The sequence below is a fragment of the Rutidosis leptorrhynchoides genome, chromosome 10 (genome assembly GCF_046630445.1).
Source record: "Rutidosis leptorrhynchoides isolate AG116_Rl617_1_P2 chromosome 10, CSIRO_AGI_Rlap_v1, whole genome shotgun sequence".
Lineage (NCBI taxonomy): Eukaryota > Viridiplantae > Streptophyta > Magnoliopsida > Asterales > Asteraceae > Rutidosis > Rutidosis leptorrhynchoides.
The window spans coordinates 352191234-352210009 of NC_092342.1; the positions used below are offsets into that span (position 1 = coordinate 352191234).

General features: G+C 31.5%; 2 protein-coding genes across 2 annotated transcripts; one reads left to right on the forward strand and one right to left on the reverse strand.

The window, feature by feature from the left end:
• Positions 1–13480: 13480 nt before the first annotated feature.
• Positions 13481–17168, forward strand: LOC139871570 (mitochondrial carrier protein CoAc2). Its single transcript, XM_071859274.1, has 7 exons — positions 13481–13825; positions 14646–14728; positions 14823–15030; positions 15310–15436; positions 15931–16115; positions 16234–16356; positions 16719–17168. Exons 1-7 carry the CDS (start codon positions 13691–13693, stop codon positions 16875–16877), a joined length of 1020 nt encoding a protein of 339 aa, XP_071715375.1. The 5' UTR covers positions 13481–13690; the 3' UTR covers positions 16878–17168.
• On the reverse strand, positions 17153–18677 carry LOC139871569 (pentatricopeptide repeat-containing protein At2g15690, mitochondrial-like). The gene has a single exon (XM_071859272.1). The coding sequence runs from the start codon at positions 18633–18635 to the stop codon at positions 17295–17297; it is 1341 nt and encodes a 446-aa protein (XP_071715373.1). The 5' UTR covers positions 18636–18677; the 3' UTR covers positions 17153–17294.
• Positions 18678–18776: the final 99 nt, after the last annotated feature.

Sequence of the window (18776 nt, forward strand, 5' to 3'; positions counted from 1 at the left end):
TAAATAATCATTTCCATCATTTTAATAGATCACAAGATTTTCATTTTCATTTCTCATAAATATACGTCCCATGCATAGAGACAAAAATCATTCATATGAATTGAACACCTGGTAATCGACATTAACAAGATGCATATAAGAATATCCCCTATCATTCCGGGAAATCCTTCGGACATGATAAAAACAACATCGAAATACTAAAGCATCTGGTACTTTGGATGGGGTTCGTTAGGCCCAATAGATCTATCTTTAGGATTCGCGTTAATTAGTAGATCGGTTTACTAATTCTTAGGTTACCAAGCAAAAAGGGGCATATTTGGCTTCGATCATTCAACCATATAATGTAGTTTTGATTACTTGTGCCTATTTCGTAAAACAGTTATAAAAGTAGCGCATATATTCTCAGTCCCAAAAATATATATTGCAAAAGCATTTAAAAAGGGAGTAATGAAACTCACCTAATGTATTTCGTAGTAAAAATACATATAACATCATTGAACAAGTGCAAGGTTGGCCTCAGATTCACGAACCTAAATTAATTATATATATTTATATGTTGGTCAATATTTGTCTAACAAATTAAGTCAAGTCATAGTGTACCACAATCCTAATGCTCGAGACTAATATGCAAAAGTCAACAAAAATCAATTTGACCCAAAATGATTTCCAAAATCCATACATGATTATTATTTAACTTAAATATATTAAACTTATATATATTTAAATATATTTATTAGATTTTGTTAAAGTAATTAAGAAAAGTCATTTATTAATAAAAGTTTATATTAAAATAAGAATATACTTTTATTTATTTTAAGTAAATAAATTTATAAAGTTCATTTAATATCATAGAAATATAATGATAGGTTTTATTCAAGTAATTATATTACGTGTAATAAAATATCTTTGTATTATATATTTATTTGATAAAATAATATCGATAATAACAATAATAATTATAAGTTGTATTATTTTGTAATAATAGTTATTATTGTTCTGCTAATAAAATATTTATATTTATATTTACTAAAAATGATATTAAAATGATAATTTTTATTAATAACAGTACTAAGCTGATAATAATAATGAGTTAATACTAAATTAAACTCATTCGATTTACGGTTGGAACTAGAATTGAATAATCCCTTGAAGGCTTTAGAGATTACATAAGTATTTCTTCAATAATATTGAAATTATGAATCAATACTTCGTTATTTGTTGAGGCGTGATGTTGGTTTTTGTTAAATTCTTGTGAACTTCGCAAAGTACGAATGATGTTATCTGAAAAGTTTCGGTTACATCAATGATGAAGTGTAAAATCAAATATATACTTGATTTATTAGGAATTGGAATTTGTTGAATTGAGACAGAGATTGTAGTTAACGCTGTTTAAGTTGCGGCCGAAGGACGTACATTATTGCATATTTGTAATATGAATTAACCGATTAGTTAAGATTCACACACAATAGCTTAGCACGGAAAGATTTATTATTATTTTTTTTAAAATATATATATAAAATATACATATAATTTCTTCAGAAGGAATGAGTTAATTCTTCATAACTCGTTGATACAATATACGCGTTATTGATTCGTAATGATGTCCATAGTGATTCTTGAACTGACGGAGTTTGTGATGTTATAGGTGTTGTTGATTCTGATGTTAACTGTACTGGCGATGCTGGTGAGGTTGACGGTACTGTTGATGCTGTTGGTAAAATAAGTTTAACTTGTTAATCACACACCATTTTTGTCAGGATTTCTACTCTTCCTTCTATCATTTTGGTTCGCTTAAATGATTTATGGTTAGGGCTAGATTAGATAATCTCTAAGACTTTAGAGATTATATAACCGCTGCGGAATGTTTCTCCAATGAAGTTATGAATTAATATTTCGTCAGTTATTATTGTTGGTACTCCTTGGTATCTATGGTGCGTATGACGTTGATGCTCGTGGGACAGATTGTGAAGTTGAGGTTTACGACACGGTTGTGGTTAGAGGGGGTAATGGTACTGTTGGCATTGATGATGATGGTACTGGTTATGCTGCTGGTGCTGCTGCTGGTGTTTGTAACCTTTGCACCATATTCTCCAAAGCCACTACCCTAGCGCGAAGCTCGTTGACTTCTTCTATTATACCGGGGTAATTTTCGGTTCGGACGAGCGGATAAATAAAATCTAGAATTTGATGTAGTATATAATCGTGGCGAGATACTCTGGAAATGAGAGAGAAAATGGTGTTTCAGACAGGTTCGCCGGTAAGTGCTTCAGGTTCTTCGTCAAGAGGGCAATGTGGTGGATGGAAAGGATCGCCTTCTTCTTGTTTCCAATGATTGAGGAGGCTACGAACCCATCCCCAATTCATCCAGAATAGGTGATGACTGATTGGTTTATCCATTCCGGTCACACTGCTTTCGGAGCTTGAGTGAGATTCTATTTCGGAATCCGAGTGACTTGAACTAACGACGAATTCCATTTCGTACGATTGGATAAAGGATTTTTTGATATAAAGTGATTTTTCCGGCTATCGGGTGGTATTCTATTTACATAGGATATCTATATATATAGATCAAAAGATTTTGTAGATTACGGAGGAATTTGCGGGATATGTCAGGCAAAGTTTAAAGTAACAGATACGATAAGATATGATTTAGCAGATACGCTAAGATATGAATTTTTGTCTGTACACTACTCATGCAATTAATGTAGCAATACGTGTCTAGACTAATAATGATAAATAGGTAATTTTCTAAGGATGATAAGCAGATGATTTCCGACTAGAAATGATACGCAAAACTTTTGACATGCAGACACGGTCGAAGTCCAGACTCACTAATGCATCCTATCGACTTATCAGTTAGACACACTAATGCAGGCCTGGTTTGCTAAGATCACCTCTCTGATACCAACTGAAAGGAACCATTCATATACATTATAAACGATTCACAATAGTTGATTACATTGCGAGGTATTTGACCTCTATATGATATATTTTACAAACATTGCATTCGTTTTTAAAAGACAAACTTCATTTTCATCGAAATTTGACAGGCATGCATACCATTTCTTAATATCCACTATCCAACTATAAGTTGACTTAATAATAATCTTTGATGAACTCAATGACTCGAATGCAACGTTCTTCAAAATATGCCATGAAAGACTCCAAGTAATATCTTTAAAATGAGCAAATGCACAGCGGAAGATTTCTTTAACACCTGAGAATAAACATGCTTTAAAGTGTCAACCAAAAGGTTGGTGAGTTCATTAGTTTAACATAAATAATCATTTCCATCATTTTAATAGATCACAAGATTTTCATTTTCATTTCTCATAAATATACGGCCCATGCATAGAGACAAAAATCATTCATATGAATTGAACACCTGGTAATCGACATTAACAAGATGCATATAAGAATATCCCCTATCATTCCGGAAAATCCTTCGGACATGATAAAAACAACATCGAAATACTAAAGCATCTGGTACTTTGGATGGGGTTCGTTAGGCCCAATAGATCTATCTTTAGGATTCGCGTTAATTAGTAGATCGGTTTACTAATTCTTAGGTTACCAAGCAAAAAGGGGCATATTCGGCTTCGATCATTCAACCATATAATGTAGTTTTGATTACTTGTGCTTATTTCGTAAAACAGTTATAAAAGTAGCGCATATATTCTCAGTCCCAAAAATATATATTGCAAAAGCATTTAAAAAGGGAGTAATGAAACTCACATAATGTATTTCGTAGTAAAAATACATATAACATCATTGAACAAGTGCAAGGTTGGCCTCAGATTCACGAACCTAAATTAATTATATATATTTATATGTTGTTCAATATTTGTCTAACAAATTAAGTCAAGTCATAGTGTACCACAATCCTAATGCTCGAGACTAATATGCAAAAGTCAACAAAAATCAATTTGACCCAAAATGATTTCCAAAATCCATACATGATTATTATTTAACTTAAATATATTAAACTTATATATATTTAAATATATTTATTAGATTTTGTTAAAGTAATTAAGAAAAGTCATTTATTAATAAAAGTTTATATTAAAATAAGAATATACTTTTATTTATTTTAAGTAAATAAATTTATAAAGTTCATTTAATATCATAGAAATATAATGATAGGTTTTATTCAAGTAATTATATTACGTGTAATAAAATATCTTTGTATTATATATTTATTTGATAAAATAATATCGATAATAACAATAATAATTATAAGTTGTATTATTTTGTAATAATAGTTATTATTGTTCTGCTAATAAAATATTTATATTTATATTTACTAAAAATGATATTAAAATGATAATTTTTATTAATAACAGTACTAAGCTGATAATAATAATGATATTTTATAATAACAATGATATTTCTATTAAAAATGATAATTTTAGTAAAAATGATAGTTTTAATATTAATAATTCTTTTAATGAATTGATAAAAATAATAAGAACGATAATTTTATCTAATTCAATATCTTATAATATTTTAATTTCATCATGATACTCATAATCATTATTTCCTAATCAATTTGTAAAATATCTTTTAGTCATCTTTTATATCGCATTCATAATAATGATAATAATATTAGTCATAATGGTTAGATGATACTAATATCAATTTTTAATGATAATAATACTAATAATAATTATTATCATAATGATAATACTAATAACTATTTAAATTTTTTTTTAATCATAATGATAATATTAATAATGATAATAATAATAATAATAACAAAAAAAAAATTCTTTTACTAATTATACTTAAAAATGATAATATTATTAATCATAATAATAATAATAATTACTAGATAAAAAATAGTAACGACGATAATAGCGACGATAGTAATAATAATCATTTTAACAATAATACTAAAATTCAATTGACTATAATTTCTAATCTGTTCATCGAAATCATTCGAGTTCTAAATGAAAAGTTCTTAATTTTTCGCTAGTTTTCCAATGACATGCATATCTTATACCTTACCTCAACCGCATACTTAACTAATTCAAGATTCAACATATTATATCTAATGGAAATATCAAAAGTACAAGTATGCATAATCCTATATTTTCGAGCACTAGTCAGGGATACCCTATTAATATATAAAAGTTAATTTATGAGTACTCACGTATCAATATTGAGATTCAATATTGCAGGAAAGGTACGTAGACGCAACGGAGATGAATTGACCTTGCGAGCATACCTATGAACCATACTCATCACCTCCATAGCTATAACCCATAATTCCCTTAGCCCTATCCCACTCACAAAACATGTTTTGAGCTAACTCGCGCGTACCTCTTGTCGTAGTATTTTATGTATAATACTAAAAATATCGCTCCTAATAATATTAATACTAATAATAATAAGATTAATATTAATAATCTTAATATTAATAATAATAATAATATTAATAATTCATATAATTATGTATAGAGAGATATCGAGAGAGGTAGAGTGCACCAGAGAGCCAGGAATCAAGTTAGTTTTATAGATGAAATTTGGCACTGACACCCATGCGTAATTGTATCCAGCTTTCAATTACTCAAATACACGTAACACATGTTTTTATTAATATAATCTATTTAATTCTTCTAATTATTTAAATATTATATTATATTTACGAGCAAGGTAAAAATATAATTTTTACTAAAATGAATCGTACGTTGTCACTTGACTCATGTACCACTTTCGGTTTTTCGAGCGCACTTTCGTACGTTTAGAAAAATAGCCTTTTACGTTACGTGTACCCTTATAAATAAATTAACTTACTCATCAATAAATTACCTTATAAAAATGTAACTTTATAAAATTGAGCGTTGTGGTCATTTGCTTCTATAAATCAGTGGCTCGTTATTTGTCAAAATATTTTATTTTAAATCAGGACGTTTTATGACTAAGTTTATATATATATATATATATATATATATATATATATATATATATATATATATATATATATATATATATATATATATATATATATATATATTTAAAATTGTAAATTTGTACATAATATATATGTTCGAAATACTTATCTAATGATATAATATTTAGTCTTTCAAAACCAATTATATTTCAAAGTTCATTTTATATAATTTAACTCTTTTTAAATATTAGTAGTTATTCTACTAAACAATATTTTTAATATGAAAAACTAAATGGTTGGTTTATCAAGAGACACTAGTTAATCAAAGTAAAGTACACTTTTGAAATTTAAACGGAAATGATTACTAACTTTTGACTAACTCTTGTAAATGACACTTTTGTAAATCATTTTTACCAACAATTCCGGATACCGTTAAAAAGGAAAGGTTTTCTAAATCAAAGTGGACCTCTCAATAGGGACTCGTAATCATAATTCAATGTATCTGATAAATCAATTATTTGATATTATCTTCTAATTCCATCGCTAATCATATTGAAACAAATACGTTCATTTAAAGTATTATACGTTTAATATTTTGTTAACATTCTCAAACTGTTATATATACATAAACCTATACATATTCATATTCAATTAAATAATAGTTCGTGAATTGTCGTAATTTGGTCGAGGTTAAATGAATGTATGAACACCGTTTAAAAATCTTGAGATTCAACTTACAAACTTTGCTTATCGTGTCGGGAATATATAAAGATTAAAGTTTAAATTTGGTCGGAAATTTCCGGGTTGTCACAAATAAGATACATGGTGATGATTTTGTGAATGCAAAGTTTTCTCGAATAAAGCATGTATGACTACATGCACATAGCTTGTATAACGTATAAGCAAACAGTGGAAGACTTCTAGGAACCTGAGAATAAACATGCTTAAAAGTGTCAACAAAAAGGTTGGTGAGTTCATAGTTTTAATGTTGCGCATAATCTGTATATAAAGGTGGATCACAAGATTTCAGTTGTTTCATCCGAAACGTTTATCAAATTATTCTACAAGATTGAGCACCCTGGTAACTAAACTTTAACGTTATAATAAGTGCCCCTGTTTTAACATACATGCAACCAACATGTACAATACACGCAATCCAACGTGTATTAAACTCAAATAGCATACGTCTCTTTTATAGTTCAAGCTAGGGTTTCTAAACCTGGAACAGACGGGGATGTCAAGCCCTATGGATCCATATATAACTACTCGCGCCCACCAGTTCTTATAACTGGCAGTTACTAGTTACCAAAGCTAAGGGATTTTTGGTTCAAACTCGGTGTAGAATTTAGTATGTACTTGTATCCATTGCGTTTAAAATAAATTGCATGTATTCTCAACCCAAAAATATTTAAAGCATTTTAAAAGGGATCTATAAAGTTACCTTAGCAGCACATAAGGTCATTCACCGAAATGTGACCGAAACTCAGAATGCAAAATAACCGTAGATCTCAACCTAGAGAACATATGTTGGTCAATACATGTCTAACAAGCTAGGTCGGGTCATAGTGTATCACAATCCTAATGCTCGAGACCGACATACAAAAGTTAACAAAAGTCATCTCAAAAGTTAACCTGACCCAATATGATCTTTAAATCTCTACATGTTTATTAACATAGTATAAGTCTTGATAATTGAACGAATTTATAGTTTATCAAACTCAAAATATTATTTATTTCAGGAGCTGTATTATATTTGAATTATCATGGCAATAGAAAATATTTTATTATTTCACATAGTTTTCCAATACTTGTAAAATCAGATTATAGTGTTTATAAAACTTTAAAACATGATAAGACAGTAAACCTTGACAATTGTTCAACAAAACGAGACGTGCTTTATATAGAAATTCATTTACTCGATTAGTAATATTTGAAAATCCAATTTATCAATCTCATAGACAAGTTGTTTAAATATTAATTTACAGTTTCAAACACTATTTCAATTAACGTTAACCATAATTCAGTTGACCATATCTTTTAATCCGTTCATCGAAATCACGCGATTTCTAAATGAAAAGTTAATAATTTTTCGCCAGCTTTTCAAAAACATGCATATCATATACTTTATATCAGTAGCATATGTATCAAATTCGCGATTCATCATAAACTATCTAACGAAAAATTAAAGCATACAAGCATGCATAAACATATATACTCGAGCACTATACATGGATACACTATTAATATATAAAAGATAAGATGTGAATGCTCACGTATCAATATTGTGATTCAATATTGTAGGAAAGTACGTAGACGCAACGGAGATGATAAACATTAGTTTGATCTCACGAGCAATACCCCCAAACCATACCCATCACCTCCTTAGCTATAACCCATAATTTCCTTAGTTCTATCCCGCTCGAAAAAACCCGTTTTGAAATAATACGCTCATGACCTCGTCGTAGTATTTTATGTATAATACTAATAATAACGGCAACGATATATGATAATACTAATACTAATAATAATAAGATTAATATTATTAATCTTAATAATAATAATAATAATAATAATAATAATAATAATAATAATAATCATAATAATAATAATAATAATAATAATAATAATAATAATATAAATAATATAAATAATAATAATACAGAGAGAATGAGATAAGAATATGTGTGTGTGCCTGCAACCAGAAATCGACGAGCTTTATAGACTTGTCCTGAAAATCAACCCCATGCGATCGCATGGGTTTCATGCCCATTTGCCATGCGATCGCATGGCCAGCTGGTACGCACCCAATGTGTTTTGTTTTCTTGTTTGTCGACTTATTTTTTCACTGTAGCAAATAGGGTTCCAATGTAGCAAATAGCGTTTACTGTAGCAAATAGTGTTTACTGTAGCAAAGTTGTTTTTAATGTAGTAAAGTCGTTTTTACTGTAGTAAATTAGTGTTTTACTTGTTCATCTTAAACGTTTTAGTTAACTTATCTAAATATCAATCGAATCAATAAACGAATGTTACTATCGTTTACTAAGTAAGTTGAAATTATATATATGTATATATCTTTATTTAATATACATAAATCAGTTTTTAAATACACATTGCAAGTTATTTATGAATAATTAATATTCCAACTTATTATATATATATATATATATATATATATATATATATATATATATATATATATATATATATATATATATATATATATATATATATATATATATATATATATATATATATTTACAAATAGATGTTCGTGAATCGTCGGTCAATAGTCAAAGGTTAACTGAATATATAACATTAGTTCAAAAGTTTGAGAATCAATATTACAGACTTTGCTTATCGTGTCAGAAACATATAAAGATTAAGTTTAATTTAATTAATTTATTTTCATTATTAAAAATTCGGTCAACATATATCCATATATCCGTTACCAAAATATATCGTTACATTTGAATCAGCCAATCTCAAATCTCCACGTTACCTGGCACGCGAGCTTCTTCCCCGTGCCAACATCCAGCACGCCGCAGCTTAAACCCACCAACACGCCGCGTTAGCCACGTGTTGGTGGCGTGTTAGTGGTACCCATCGCCTGAAAACGCCACGTTAGAGATGGTCTAATGGATGATGGGAGTGTTGATGGGTAAAAATGGGATCCTTGATAAGCGTGCTAGTAAACTGATAAATAATGGGTGACGTACTGAGTTGCATGTTAATGGTAGAGGCGGGTATTTTTAATTTTTTTTATTTTTCTTATTATATAAAATGATTTTAGTTTTTATTTTGTTTAATTAATTTAATTATATTATTATTTTATAGTAATAAAAAAGTATATTAATAAAACACACTTAAAATTAAGCAAACAATTACAATAATTTAAAAATTCCTAAATACATTATTAAAAGTCTCATTACTTCGAGGCTCCTGATTCGAAACTACTTCCATAATCGGAAGGGGCCGGATTAATTTTCCACATGCTTAAATCCATAACATACAATTGAATTCAATTACCATTTTCACTGGCTCATTTTAAGCTTATTCCATACGTCATTACACAGGAACATCACTTCCATCTTCTCTTCGTCTAAATACCAAATACTTGAAAATGGGACCGATATTTCTTTTTTGAGTAACTTCTCCAACTCTAAAAATCAAAGTCATTAATGTAGAAGTCGATAAATTCCATTTTCGTTCGGCCAACGTATAACTTCCAGTCGCTCGTTGTACCTCCAAAATGAACGTCGAACGAAGCCCTCATCGGTGCCATTGATGAAGTTGTGTATGTAGCAAAATGTATATGTTTGTGTATGTATCTAGCAGAATGTATATGTATGTGTACATATTAGCAGATCAAGATCAAGGGGGTATATATGTTGGTTATATATTTGAGCTGTTACAATTTAAATTAACATGTATTATATATATATATATATATATATATATATATATATATATATATATATATATATATATATATATATATATATATATATATATATATATATATATATATATATATAATACATGTTAATTTAAATTGTAACAGCTCAAATATATAACCAATATATCATTGCCACGTACACACAACGCCACAACTTTCTCTGTGCCATCTTCCAGCACGTCACCGCCGCAAACCACCAACACCTCGCATTAGCAGCGTGCTTCTGACGTGTTGATGGCACATCACCTCTAACACGGGCGCGTTAATGATGGTCTTAATGGTAGGGCTATAAACAATTTTGGTCAAAAAACATGTTTTAATTTTTATTAACAGCAGTTCGGGATCACACAGGGGAGTAAACCACTCATGCGTTCATCTCCCGAAGATGCACAACCCGCCCCCAACTGCTGCCAGGAGGAAACCTGACCCAATCCGCGAATATGGGCGGTAAAAACCCCCTCCCTCACTGCCTCCGCAACGCGATATACGGAAGACACCCTTGGGTGAAATTCAAGAGTTAAGGGGACAACCTTGTGTGCAATGTTGCACCGCACGGGAGTCGAACTCCCGACCTCTTGTTAAGAGAGGTAGACCACTACCACATGACCTACATCGTTCATGTTTTAAGTAAGATATGAACTCATTATTAACATAAAAGTTTATTCAACCTTTTAGTTATGATCCTTTAAAATGACGAAGAGCTAGAGGAAAAACATGTCAAGTAGATTAGATGATGTACTTCATGATCCATATTGCTATTGAAAATAAGTATAAAATGTGTATAATGCAGTATGAGTATAAATTTTGCCCCCAAAAACTTCACCGCTAAATAAAAGTATTTGAATGTTAGGGACGTAATTAATACAAGATCTATGCATGTCGTACAACCCTTTTTGGCATGCTCAATGTCTACATCATGTAAAAGCATTATTACTCCATATTTTATTTACCCTCACGCCTAGCTGAGTTAAAATAACTATCCAAACATGCCAAGAATCTATAGATCTATAGATTCGATATTTGAGATGAAAAAGGTTAGATCGGCGGGGAACCTCTAACCCCGTGCACCCTTTGGATGCCAACTGCCTACCGGGTCGTGTGCAGTCCCAGGCAAGTGTGGTCGGAACCAACCCCTGTTCCAGCGCCAAGCACAAATGGTGGCCGATTCAAGAATCGAACCTTCGCCTTATTTGAGATGAACAGCCATTTGACTTGGTCAACTGGACGTTTGCGGGGCACCCTGGCCACCCAGGCTATGCCCGGATGGTTATCTATAGATTCGATATAATATAAACTATTTCACAGTCCTTTACATGATGTTCTAAGAGGGCTAGATGTCACTGGGTAATTTGATTATATCACGTACATTTGACCAAAAATAACCGTTTCTTTCCAGATAACCGAAAAGAGAAAAACTTGTTAGGTATTCGGTAATGGACCCTAACAAGAGCTCGTAATTTACAACAATCACACAATTCACAAGCGACAAACGAATATTAGCGTAAACGATAAACATAAAGATAAACGACACGAGTATTATACTTGGTTATATCCCAAATCAAAATACAGAGAAGGCTTTACTCCACAGACGTAAATCAGAGAAAATATTCTTTATTTTGGTGCACGCAATCAGAGGTTACATATGGTTGTATAGAGCAAAACAAAATAAGGATACTAAGAAAATAGACTTCCTGCCTAAGTAAGACCTCGCGTTTCGTGACTAGTCCCCGCGTTTCAAGAGATCATCCAAACTCGAGATTCTGATCTCAAACGCGAGATTTCCAGCTTCCAGAATGTTCGATCCCTGCCAACTTTCTCGCGTCATGGACATGCATCTCGCATTCTGCGAGATTTGATGTTGTTTCTCTTTCACTGTAAATATTATTATTTGTGTTATATAATATTTGATAAAATTATATAATGAAAACACATTTATAACTCAAGTTATTCATATAATCTCTCATCAAATATTATAGAGCACAAATAAAAATATTTAAATTTAAAATTGACAACAAAAACTTCAAAAAGTTAATAATGAATACTAATGGTTGAGGATGACAATGACCACCCGATCAACCCGACTATTAATGGATATAGATGGATTTATATGGATATAGATACAGATATGGATGAACCTAAATTAATATGGATATGGATGAACCAAATGGATATGAATATGGATATAGATGAAAAACTTACATCCATAGATATATCTATTAATACCCAAAATACATATAAAAATACATACATATTGACAGTCAAGTCGCCAATAAATTGACGCTTGAATTTTCATTATATATGATTAATGGAAAATTTAACAAATGGTGCTTTATCTTTGACAAAGTTTACACGTTCTTATAAAAGAAATGTAATAATAGCATGTTAGTTTTGTTGTTATATTATGGTTTGTTTTCATTACTTATCGTTAAATATTATTTCTTCCGTTCTATCATAAGTGTCCACAATTCTTTTTTAGAATGTCCCATTGAAAATGTCCACTTTGTATTTCAACCATTGAAAAGAGCTTATTCTGGAGAGAGAAAATTCTGATTGGTAGAGAATGGAGTTAGTGGAATTTTCTAAAACTGTGTGCAAAATGTAAGTGCACACTTGTAATGAGACGGAAGGAGTATAACATTTCTTGAATATTCAATGGAATCCATTAACCTGTTTAATTCAGCGGATAATTGATAGATCAACTAAAATTAAATAAATATTGATATAAATAGAGATGAACAAAAATTAGATAAATGTAAATATATACTTAACATCATTCGATCCATATCCGATTTATTACTATCCTTAAATTAGATAGGACATACTAAAAAAAAAACCCTACCAACTAATGGAATTATAATGAAATTTGTGACATCTCAAAATAACAACCCAACCAACACGATAAAATTACAAAACAACACCCCAAGATTCACAACCAACTAACTAAATTACAAACCAACATACACGGGCTAAAGATATAGAAAAAAGAAAAACAAAATTGTTGAGTATTCATTAAAAATGATAAATAGTAAATAAAAATTAAATAAATAATAAATAATAAATAATAAATAATAATAATAAATAATAAAATAAAATAATAATAAAATAAAATTATACGCATTCTGACGCCGTCGACTCCACCAAAAGAAAAGGGTCTCGTTTCGTGTCTTTCTTCTTTCTTTCTCTTTTCTGATTCCCTCCAATTTCCGTTTATTTCACGATTACAATTACAATATTGGAGTACGTAATTTAACAAACAATTGTAATAAAAAAAAAGATACGGTACTTTTCTTTTTCTTTCTCTCTCTAGATTCTAGAGAGAGAAAGCTGCGCTCTCCAACGCCATGGCAGGAAATAATGAAACGACGCCGTTTGAAGGTATTCCTTTATTTGCGAAAGAATTAATCGCCGGTGGCGTCGCTGGTGGTGTTGCCAAAACCATTGTTGCTCCTCTTGAACGTGTCAAGATCTTATTTCAGGTCTACCTATTTTTTATTAAGTTTGTTAATTCATTATTATGTTGATTGATTAATGATTAATTAGTTAAATGCAGATAGCCGTTCGTTATGATGATATGATTTTTTTTTATATTTTCTGTTCCTGATTAGGTATTACTGAATTATTCCTATTTTTATTAAGTTAGTAAAATTAGGTATATAGAGCTGTGGAATTAGGTTATGGAGATGAAATTGGGGGTTAAAACTGGTAATTTATAGAATTTGATAGCGAATCTTGACAATGTGATGGATAGAATTTGAGATTTCCCCTTTTAGTCAAACAAATTGCACTAATGCTATATTGCCTTTAAAAAAAAAAAAAAAGAAAAAAAGAAAAAAATGATACATTGCTACCTCCCACATAGATGTATCTTAAACATACAGATTTGGCTGGTTAGTTAGCTGTCGATTAAGGGTGTAATCGAGCTTATTCGAGCTCGAATCTTTTATTTTTAGAGAGCTAGAATTGGAGAACTGGCTCGTTTTGAGCCTTATGTGTAAAGGTAGAGCTCGACTGTCGTTGGATTCGTGTGTGTGTGTGTGTGTGTGTGTGTGTTTATTCTCGACCATGATGGATGCCCCAGTTTATGCTATTCATACTTTTATCTGGAAAAGGTGTATTCGTATCGTTTCAAATGTTTGTTCCTGATGAAACACGAATGATATATAGATAAAAATCAGACGTTCTATGATAAGTCTTTGAATCCAGTTTTCGGCTTTTTTATTCTTGGATCTATATGTACTTCCACCCATTTTATATATCAAGTAACCAATGTGTTCCTTTACTATTATTATATTACAGACCAGAAGTGAATTTCACAGTATTGGATTGTTAGCGTCTTTCAGAAGAATTGCAAAGACGGAAGGACTTATCGGGTTTTACAGGTTGGAGGCTAAACCTCTGCTGCTCAATTTTTACCCTAAGGTTTTTTAATAATAACTAATATGTTTTATTTTTTTGGGTATGCGGCTGACTCAGGGGAAATGGAATTAGTGTTGCTAGAATCGTTCCTTATGCCGCATTACATTACATGGCGTACGAACAATACAGAAGGCATATCAATTACAACTTTCCTGGCATTGGGAATGGTCCAGTTGTTGATCTGTTAGCAGGATCATTATCTGGAGGAACTGCTGTTCTTTTTACCTATCCGCTTGATTTAGTTAGAACTAAATTGGCTTACCAGGTATACAATCATCTTTCACAACTTAATCTGAGTATCGTTCTCTTTTTCACTGTACAAATCTGTATCTAAACGTTGCCCAACACTATGTACTGAGTACAAAAACTGGAGGTTGCAAGATGGTCAGGGCAGGGTAATGAGTCTGCTTGAAATGGGTCACTCTTGCACAGTAAAAATGCATTATGTGACACATTGACTCACAACAAAATCAACCCTTTTGTAAGTAGATTGATTGTAATACTAATACATGCTTGCCAAAATTTGTCTCATCTGATTGCACAGGTTGTGGATAGTCCCAAATTAAATATTAAAGGAATGATGACGAGTGAACAAGCTTATAAAGGAATTAGAGATTGTTTTTCAAGGACTTATAAAGAGGCTGGGATGAGAGGTCTTTATCGTGGTGTAGGTATGAATACTTACTCCTTTTGCTATAGATGTGACAAAATGGGCAGGTGGGCGGGTTGGATTTCGAATGTATTTAGCTCTTGTTGAAACTGGGGGTGGGGGTGTTGTAAACCTCTTTTTGTCCAAATTCTAACGGCGTTTTCTATTTCTTCCAACAATATACGTAAGGTTAATAACAATAGCCATAAGGATTGCATTATTTTTTTATGGAAGATTACAAAACAATAATGTTAAAAGAATATGTGTTGTATTAACAGTAATGTAATATGTCAAAAAGAATGACTAGGGGGTTTTATGAATTAAAATTATACTTTGGGTGACTTTCAACTCGTTTCCTTCTATGCTTTTTCTTCTTTAAGTTGAGGTAAAACGTAATCTGTATCTACATCTGATATAGCCACATCTAGATGTGGGAACTCTCTTTCATCATCTAGCTTAGTTACAATGCATTTAGATATAAATTTTAGTTTTTATTAACTTTGTATCTTTGTTTAGCTCCATCACTATACGGAATCTTTCCTTATGCTGGTTTGAAGTTCTACTTTTATGAAGAAATGAAAAGTCGTGCACCTGATGATTACAGAAAGAACATAATGGTCAAACTTGCTTGTGGCTCTGTTGCTGGTTTACTTGGTCAGACTTTTACATATCCTTTGGATGTTGTGCGTAGGCAAATGCAGGTAATCTTTCATGTTTGGTCTTGTTTGTATTATATATGTGAGTATACATGTATGTATGCTTGCAAACTGTAGTATGAAATAATTAAGAATGAAGATGAATTCTCTTAAATTATCACAGGTTCAGCGGTTACGGGCTTCAAACAGCATACAGTTGAAAGGAACAATGGGAACTCTTATTATGATTGTCCAGAAAGAAGGATGGAAGCATTTATTTTCGGGACTTAGCATCAACTATCTGAAGGTGAGATTTTCCAAATAAACCATACACAATCCAGTTTAGCGGTGACATGTTGGGCAGGTTAGACGGGTTGGGCGACATCGCTCAAAATGATCACTTGAAATGGCTAATCTTTTAGTACACGTCAAGACGATCCGAGTTGGGTTGACTTGGTACACTTTTCTTGTCAAAATTTCTGAATTAGTTTTGGGATGAAGTCCCTAAACTTTGTTCATGCATTCATTACCTTATAAATGAAAGCATTCTGTTTGGCTCGATCAAGTCTTTAAAAATTGATAAATAAAAACCTTTCTAATGAGTTTTGTCAACAATTTATGAATAAATGCATTCTGATCATTCCTTTGGCAATAATTCAATTTTTTCAGGTTGTGCCATCAGTCGCGATTGGATTTACTGTTTACGATGTTATGAAAGCATACTTGAAGGTCCCACCACGAGATAAAGACATCGAAGAAGTGGCGACAACCAAAAGGGAGAGCCAAAGCCAAACATCAACATTGCCTTCTTCACAATCTGTGTCCTAGTATTTTCTATAATATGATATTCTTTTTATCATTAGTAAGTAATTAGTAAGTATTCAAGCCATTAACAATTGTACTGTGGGTTCTTATGTGACCCATAGCCTAGGTTCTATGAGAGTGTACATATTACAGATACAAATTATCTCTCCACTAATTTGGTTGAGGTGAACAAAAATTCTCATTGCTTAGATTGAGAATAATGCAGGGTATATGTTGCATGACAAGATACAAACAATGTACATAACAATAAGATTTGTAAATTACTTTGTAATATCTATTCATCAAGTGTATTTTGATTCGAATGAAGTGTATTTTGAGTTTCATAACAAACATGTACTATACACTACTGCTGATGAAGTAAACATCTGCTGAAGTTTATCTACTAACAATAGCTAAGTTTACAAAATATGAAATAAAAAATTACCAGTAATCTCCACATGAGCATTTACCATTCTTAAAATGATGAAATCTCTTGTTGTCCCTTACAATGAGCTCCCTACCAACAATCTTTGACATAATCTTGATAGCATTATGACAATCACCACATATCCTAAGATTCTTGATGATCCTTAGAGTCGTTCTCGCAGGTGTACTAATTAAACCATATGCAATTGCTAATCGCTCACTATGGTACATCAACGCCTGCTCTTTCGCCTCTTGGTCAATGTCATGAAGCACATAACGTGTGTCTGGCACATACCCAGCATCTCTCAGTTGACCATTTAATCCTTTCAATTTATTATAAGCATCTTCCCTATAAGGATCTGCATTTCTGTATTCATTCACTTTATTCTTCCCTTCAAGCATATTACTTGCAGACTGTATCCCTGCTACTAACCGAATCTTATCAGATATCCCTATCGATGGAATCGAAAATGCTTTCGCACGGTCTTCAAGCTCAATATCACCATGGATTCTAGCAGAATTTATCAAAGATTCCCAAATTTCAGCTGAAGGTTCAAATGGCATACTTTCAATGAACTCCACAGCTTCGTTCAAATGCCCTGCTTCCCCTAAAACATCTATAACCCTTGAATAATGTTCAATCCCAGGAACTATATTATACTCTTTCTTCATCGATTTGAAGTGTTTTAAACATTCTTGAACTGAATTAATACCAGCACAAGCCAATAAAACTAATTTAAAAGTCTCCCCAATGGGAGTCAAACCTATTTCTTTCATTTTCTTATATAACAATAAACTCTCATTGGCTTCATTATTCTCTACATACCCTTTTATCATCAAATGCCATAAGGTTATATCCTGTCGTTCACGCATTCGATCAAACACCCTGCGTGCATCCCTCATACTGTTACATTTTACATACATTGCCACTAGCTTAGAGTTCAAATTCACATCACCATAGTATGGTGATCGAATTAGAAGTTGCTGAATTTTCTTTCCTAATTCAAGATCATCACACAAATCCAAAACAACCTCAAAAACATCGTATCCTGCGGGCACACCTCGAGACATGAACTCAACTGTTTCTTTAATCAATCCATCTTTACATAAAGTCGATAAATTTACATCTGGGGATGGAGATTTGGTATTGGGTGTTTGGTTTAGGTCGTTCTTTTTGCGAATAAATGGTGGTTTTGTTGATGAGGTAAGGCGGCGATTGGAAGTTCGTGTGGTGGCGTCATTTTGTGATGCGGTGCAGAGGTGTTTGGTGGCAGGTTTTGGAAGGTGAAATGAGGATTTGGGTTGTTCTGAAGTTATGCGAAATTTAAATTGGATATAAGAGAGAGATGACGCCATTGGTGAAAGTGTGAGAGCTGATGATAATAAGAGGAAAATATCTATTGGGTGAGTTGCATACTGCCCCCTTGCCCCTGTCCTCTCCCCAAAATATTACCGCACATGTAAAATTCATCAATTTTTAGAGGTTACATAAGTATT